Source organism: Strongylocentrotus purpuratus, unplaced genomic scaffold (genome assembly GCF_000002235.5).
Source record: "Strongylocentrotus purpuratus isolate Spur 01 unplaced genomic scaffold, Spur_5.0 spur5_scaffold_7, whole genome shotgun sequence".
Classification (NCBI taxonomy): Eukaryota; Metazoa; Echinodermata; class Echinoidea; order Camarodonta; family Strongylocentrotidae; genus Strongylocentrotus; species Strongylocentrotus purpuratus.
The window spans coordinates 20,042,433-20,050,417 of NW_022145613.1; the positions used below are offsets into that span (position 1 = coordinate 20,042,433).

Below are 7,985 nucleotides of genomic sequence, written 5' to 3' on the forward strand. Positions count from 1 at the left end.
TCGCTATACACGCAACTTATCAACATCAATCACCATCACCATTATTCTCTTAAAGGTAATACAAAGTTTTGGTATGGGGTCATGAATTTAGTTCAAATGAACATATTGGAAGCATATGCGACCCTACAATATTCAGTGATCGTTGTCGCGGTTGAAATCGTGTCTAAGGTTTTGACATTGTAATGAATGAACTCTTTATGTTGTATAGTTCCCTCTCAAGGTCAAGATATTAATTAAGCTATAAAACAAGACAAAAATAGACCGATTAGCTATTCCCGTTTGGAAATTATATATCACAACTACATATTCTAAGATTTTCATGGTCGCAGCTACCATTGTACGGCCGTAGGCGCTATTTATATTCAATTTTTCTCGAAAGCAGAAGTGTTTTAGGGGCTAAATTTTCTAGTGCTTATAGTACATCCACAGGAGCATCCAAATATATCAAAATTGTAAAGAATCCCTATCCACCCAATTTTCAAAATTTCCCAAAATCTTTGTATTACCTTTAAACATCCTACAGAAAAAGTGCACCACACACAAATAACAATCTAAACCAATGGCACTATTTAGTATAAGAATAGTGGTATTGTTCATGAATTTGGCTTTGGATATCAAGATATATATTAGGATTTCAGGATCGCCTTCTTTCTTGATGTTTTTTTGTTGTTTTATGTTTAATTTTGATAGGTAAATAGCGACTTTAAAAACAAAAAAATACATAAGACAAAAAAAATATGGACCCCAAAAAAGCAAAAGATAAGAAGAGAGCATATATTGTGATTTACCGTTTGTTTTATTGAGTGCAGAATGTGCACTGACAACATGTTGACTGTGCACCAAATTAGGCAAAATGTTCATGTAACTTTTCACTTAAAAGAAAAGAAATATGTGTCATTTTTTCCACAGTACAAAAAATAACTCGTGTTTAAAACATTGGCACTTTTAAAGTCAATCAAATATATACAAATCAAGTCTTAAAATCCAATGAAACTTTGGCAAATATAAAAATATGTTTACCTTTAAAAAAATCAAGAAAAGTCGATTTTCAACAACTGATTCTTCTAAAATTGCACAATTATAATAATGAAAATATATCAATAAACAATCTTTGTCATTACCCAATGGGTAAATCCACATTTAAGAAGAGAATCTCACAGCATTTGTGCCATTATCCTGCATGGCATAGCTCCGTATTTGGCTCTTGTCGATTGATATGAATTACAAAGTAATACAAAGATTCAGGAAAACAAACATGTGCTTATTTGAGTTTTTGCCCTTTGAGTAAATATGTTTGGCAAATTGATAGAACTTTCGAGTACTGAGTCGATGTACATACCAATGCTTGGTCAGATTTTGGCAATGAACATGATGATGAAAAGGAAAGGCTCCGTGTGAGGAGTAGTTTCTTATATTACTGAATACTATTAATAGGTTCCGCATTATTATTCTTTTATTTCCTCGTAGTTTTAACTTTGATACTATAAATGAAAAAGCAGATGTCCCAGAGTTTATATGAATAAATGAATCAAGACCTAGTCACATTTAGACTACTTGCTATCAACAAATAATTTCCTTAAAATCCATTCTATTCCATAAAAAATACTATGAAAAGGATCAATATAGATGTTTGAAATTGAGATTATCCAAATTATATTGATACAAGTCACATTTTTCCATTAATATGTATACATAAACAAATAAATACAAACATTGTTTAGGAGATATATTTATGCTAGTTAAAGAATTTGCTCAAACCGGTGCATTGAAAATGGTATTAGTGCAACCGTGGAAGTGAATTTTGCAAACATACATTGTGTGATGTCAATTAAAAAAAAAAAATCATTTCTAGAATTTGCCGACCTCCAATTCTAAAAAGAAAATATTTGTTCTGACGTTTAAGAAAAAAATTTGTTTGAACTCATTATCCTTCGTGAACAGGTTTCGTGGGTCAATTTTGTGACATTCATATTTTTAATAGTTCACACTGGATGTTTGATTGTGAATTTAGATTGTAATTACATATACATTAAACTAAAATAAAATATAATTTACTGATATCTATGTGAATATATGGGAAGATGTTAAACTTGAGTAAATTTCTTTTTACCAGACAAACAATACATTGAAAAAACGGAAAAGTTTGCTGGCAATCATCTCCATCATTAAAACATTTTTTGTATTTTGACACTGTTGCCAGCAACACCTCGAGTTGTACCTCAGGAAATGCATATAATTCTTAACATAGTGATCACGATCTGACATGAAAATGTGAGTACCATTACACCAGATCTAATGCAAGAGAGACACAATGCAGTGGGATCAAAATCCTGCCACATTGATGTACTACATATAAAGGTTGATGGAATGTAAACCTTCACAGCTAGTGAACTAGATTATTATTTTGTGTGTGTCATGAATGCATGATCAATCAACTAGTACCGAACATTGTGTGAGAACAAAATATTATATTCCTAAATGTCATTCACTGCGATGGTGTGTGTATTCAACAATAAAAGTACATCGTACTTGAATGGATTTAAACAAGTGCGAATTCAAAGTGCCTTTCAACATCATAATAATGCACCGATGAATCTACAACTGATTCACAAGTTATGATAAATGACTTTTAAAAATCAATCCTTGCGTGAATTTTGATACATTAATGATTCATATCATAATATAACGACCGCATGTCATTGAAATATAGTACCCTGTTTGCATACACTCGATGGTAAATAAACAGTGAGAAGTCGTATACACTTTAATAAAATACACTTTCATTTTTTCCTGTTACATCTTTTTCTCAATAAAGTTTATCTTGAGTCTTTTCCCTTATTTTGAAGGTGCCAATTATAATATGATCACAAGCATTAAAATGTGCAATCATTGAATGTATAGATTTTATTGTACAAATCTACCGTCATCTGAAGATACAAAGTTTATGATTGACATTCAGTCCCCAGTTAGTCAGATGTCACATCAACAATTTCATCTTCACTATCGCTTTCGGAGTCGTTTTCGTGTTCTTCGCCTTGTGGATTTAACGTCGTTTCTTTTCTTGCAGCATGTGTCTTTGAATGCTTGCTTAGATGATCGCTTCGCATAAATCGCTTGCCGCACTCGGGGCATACGAATCTCTTCTCGCCTGTGTGTGTGCGGAGATGCCGCTGCAACTCGTCCGATCTCGTGAACGACTTCCCGCAGAAAAGCCAGTTGCAAACGAAGGGTCGCTCGCCTGTGTGCCAACGCAGATGAGCTTTGAGATGCGAGGTCTTGCCATAGACTTTACCGCAACCCGGAATGTGACAAATATGCTGTCGCTTTTTGGCGGGCTCGCTAGAAATGGACGGGTTAAGACAGTTCGGGCATCGGCATCGTCTGCATCTACGTGCTGCGAGCTTCGTGATGGAGCTCATGGGACGAGCGTCGAGGTGGGGATTATAGAGCCCCAAGGTTTGGGCGGGATGTCCGGCGAGTGAGATGTGTGATGGTGTAAAATGGTGTTGTTGGTTTTGGCGAGTAATACTCCACCACTGGGTGTCATCACTGCCAGGTGGAGTTAGACGTACAGGGCTCGGGACACTGAAGGTGGGACTTGGAATGTTGATAGTGGGTGGGGAGACGGGGGAGAGTCCGTGGTGGTGGTGGTGGTGATGATGAAATGACGGTGTGACAGGCGGGCTCGGTGCGTTGCAGGCCGAGTACGGATGCGGTATTGGGTGGTGGAGACCTGGTATCGTGTGACATGAATGATGAGCGTGATGATAAAAAGCTTGTTGATGTCCGGTAAAATACGGCGACGATATCGCTGCAATGTCTGAATTCTGAGCAGCGGCTGGCCAAAGATGCTTCAAGCAAGGCGGGTGAGTTGGGGGCAAGCGATGCATGAAACCACCACTACAATCACAACGGACCGGCACAGTACCTTCAGCGGGAGGCGTCGGGGGAAGCTCGTATCTCCTGCCCGCATGCGAGATCGGGAGCACGGCTGCAGTGGCTGGCATTGGCGATTTGAGCACTTTTTGATCTTGGCTGGCGGGCTGTGCTGGAGCTGAGTGTCTGGCTGGTTCGTGTGTTGTAAGAGGTCCTCCTATCTTTCGACAAGTTGCTGCTAACATTGCAAGGGGGCTAGGTTGACCAGCTTTTCCTACGTTGGTTTCTGAGAGCTGTAAACCATACAAATTAAAATAAAGATTTAATATATTTTCAATCAATGACACATAAATCCAGAATCGGGAAATGGGTGTATCTCTCGCACTGACATTTATCCTATAAATTATTTGATTGGTAACTGTTTAATTGAAATGGGATGTGAATATAATGGAAACAGCATTTAATTATGTGAAGGACTTTTGTGTCAACATTAATACCATGACATAACCAAGTTATGATAGGACACATTTTCAATTCCACCATCGCTTGGACCTATTGGAATAAATCCGTTAAAGCTGAACAAATACATAGAATAATCCTCCCAATTCCTATTTAATTTAGATGCACTTAATAATATGTGGTATAAATAGACCCTTCCTCCACACTATACACTTGCATATCGACACTCATAAACTACCCTTGAAAATGATACTTCACCTAGCACAAGGAAAAAGAATGTTCCTCTATAGCCATGATCAGATTCAGAATATATAGTTTTGCTCGTCAACAAATGCACTTACTATAGCTGCCATCTTCTATTTCGTAGTCGGTGGCCTTGGCCAAACATAGCCTTGTAATTTCTTTCCCATTTCTTAAATTGAATTTCACAATCTATTATCAAATCTCAGCATATTAAATCTACACGGGGTTCCAAACATTTCAATGTTCCTTTCACATTCCTATTTCAGAAATATATGTGTTAATTATTTTCTCAACAACAAAATTACAGTAAAATTATGCGAGATGGAAGTCGTCATGACAACTCACAGAAACAGTAGAGGATAATAAAAATTCGTCTTTTAGTTTCTATAGGGCTTTAAATTCCCCTCAAAACATATATCATTCGGGAAAAGAGCACACTTAAAATTTTAAGTTAAAAACTCGACCATTATAGAATGGTTATCATTGATATGGTTGAGCAGCAAAATATTAACTTCGGTTAACAAATATTCGGGACTTCATTTACGATATACATGTATTTCAGTCCATAACTAGTCTCCAGATAAAAAAAATAAAATTAAAAAAACTTTCATGCATCTTGATATTCAAGGCACAGTACATGTCACAAGACCATTTTATGATGTAATGCCGAGAGAAGTAAACCAAAGTTGTATAATTTCATTTCTTAGCGGTTGATGTTTTGCATGTCGATTTGAATACCATTTCAAATGGTAGAGTATAATGATCATGCAATTGGAGACGAAAACACAATAATAGTGATGGGTACTGTCGATGACACGTGCACATGTTCCATTGTCAACGATTTAAAAAAATATGTATGCACTGCAGACAACAGCTTTCAGGAGTGACTTCTTATTGTAAAACATGGTCCATCATACTACTACTAAACAACATTGTCGTATAATTGAAGATATTTTTATTAAAAGGAGATGGAGGATTAATACTTTCCACTCGCTGTACTACTCGTAAGTATGGGTTATGAACTCGATAATTCTTATTTGCATAAAGTCGTTCTTCGTATCAGCGTGTGAGGTAAGATAATTTCCTATTTTTCCCGGAGATAGGAGTCATGAAGCTACTTGGCTAAGACTCTAGTAAACTCTCTAGCTTCACGATACTACCCAAAAGACATTGATAGTATGATATACACATAATTATCTGTCTCAAAAGACGTGACAAAAAAGTTGTTCTTCGAATTCATAATTTGAAATACGACTCATTTACAATTATAAATCTCGATTAGTTGCAACTCATCACAATGTCAACATCCACTTAATTCGAAGAAGAAAAAAACATGTGAGAGACAACGGGAGTGCATTTAGTTCTTCGTGGCAAAATAAACAACACATGATTAATATTCATATAATTATAATCAGGTCAATGTTAAGTTAAGTTCGGAATGTACATGAAATTTAATAATTACGTTGGTTGTTCAATGTTTATGTCTTCGGGACTAACCAAGTGTCATGGAAAGATTATGAATCCAAGAATCAAATTCTTGATAATGTTCAAAGGAAACAATGATAAAAGTGAAACGTACCTCTAGGAATCTTGCTAAGGCTTCACCTTTCGGCATGCTTTATCCTCTCCAACTGAATTGGTGGGAGTTTCAATGTACTAATGTCCAGATACACGTGTTGTTTGATTTATATTCCACGCGCTCTTCAACTCATGTGCCCTATGTCATGAAGATTTTTTTTCTTGGACGCGAGTATTTTCGAAACTCGAACGTTTGGCGAAGTAAGTGCAGAATGATCGTGGTGTGACTCGTTTCAGATGAACAATGTGCCGGGTAAGAAATGAAAGGGAGTGAGAAAAAGAAAATAGCTCGATGTGTGGGAGTAACTGGTATATGAATTGAGAAATATACTAACCCATGTTATTTGTACGATGTTTGTGTGTGTGTGTATAGTCAGTGAGGGAAAGCCGCATTACGTCTAGTCTTTTATCTCGCCGCTACCCAATGATCTGACGGTCTAAGTCCTTTGAGAGATGCCGCCCACCAATGAGGAAGCGGTGCGGTGGATTTGAAAGGGGGCCCCGTCCATTAGTTCACCACAAAAGACCCGCAAGAGGGTTTGTTGACTCGCAAAATAGCGTTCATTATAAGAGGGGCCGGGATAGGCGGTACAATGGGGCGGGCAACTTAATGAAGTAATAGCCCACTGCCACTTTTGTATAAACAAATAATTGGATTTCAGTTATCAAAGGTGCCGACGGACCGCCAAGTGTGTGAGCTGATTGGCTAAGAGGGTTGGCAATGGGTGCGTATTCTCTACTTAATGATATGCATCGAGGAAGAGGGGGAGGGCGTCTTTTTCGGGAAGTTTTATCTTTTAGGGGCGGGAGGAATTATTTGAGGCCAACAGACTTAATTTAAGCATGGGCCTACTGATTTAAGAATGGCTTCTTTCTCTCTTGTAGGCGAAGTGGAAGATGAAAGGGAAGCCGACGTTGTGGATATCGTGACGTGAGCTGAGCTCTCTCTGTTGGAAGGCGTGAAAGCCGAAACGAGATTTTGCCCAATTCCTTTGCCTTGAACCCCCGGACCACTCGGCGTGGTCCACCGCCAACACCGCTCATGTCTGCAGCGTTTTATGAGAAGAAAGAAAAGAAGGAAAAGAATAGAAGACCAAATAAAGCAAAACAAATACTGAATATTCGGGAAATAAACAGGACTGCCGCATCTGCGGCCTCTCTATACACACGTTGGATCCGCCGGCTGATATAAAAAAAGAAAAAAGAGACAAATTGTGGGTTGAAAGTCAAACAGAGAAGGCGCGGATATAAGTTTTAGAACTCGAATCATGCCGCCTTTAATCTGGAGGAGGGAAGGAGTCTTACTGCGGCTTTATTCCAAGATGAAAAGATACACCGGTACATTGAGGAATTGTTTATTTGTCGCGGAATATTCTTTTGATCTTGGATTATAGCAGCCTTGGCTTTCTTCTTCTGCTCATATTGCTTTGTTGTGTTTTGTTTTACAGAATAGTTGTCCTTTTTTTTTTTAATTTTTTTTTTTTTATTTTATAGTGGGAACTAAAATCACAGGCGCATAGTCGAGACATACTGTTTTATAAAACAGATGAAGGGAAATTTGTTATTCATTGGAGAAAAAACCTGACATCTTCGTGACAATTTTTGTAAGTCAGTAATTCAATAAAAGTCCAAATTAAATTTCCCATCCATCCTGACCATTTTCGAGTTATGATTTGTTTTATCTAAAATTAAATAAATATCTGAGGACATTTTAGACAGTGAGGAAAAAAAATAGTGCAATTTAACATTGTTTTTAGCCTCTGAGACTGAAGTACAGGCTTGTATGATAATAACATTTAATCAAAGAAAAATGTGCGTTAGCACCATTC

At 37.2% G+C, this 7,985-nt stretch overlaps 1 protein-coding gene across 1 annotated transcript; it reads right to left on the reverse strand.

Moving 5' to 3' along the window:
* Positions 1-775: 775 nt before the first annotated feature.
* LOC584138 (transcription factor Sp5) lies at positions 776-6,890 on the reverse strand. The gene is made up of 2 exons (XM_784017.5): positions 6,158-6,890; positions 776-4,169 (listed from the first exon to the last, which is right to left on the reverse strand). The coding sequence occupies exons 1-2, from the start codon at positions 6,191-6,193 to the stop codon at positions 2,967-2,969; spliced, it is 1,239 nt and encodes a 412-aa protein (XP_789110.2). The 5' UTR covers positions 6,194-6,890; the 3' UTR covers positions 776-2,966.
* Between the last annotated feature and the right edge of the window lie 1,095 nt (positions 6,891-7,985).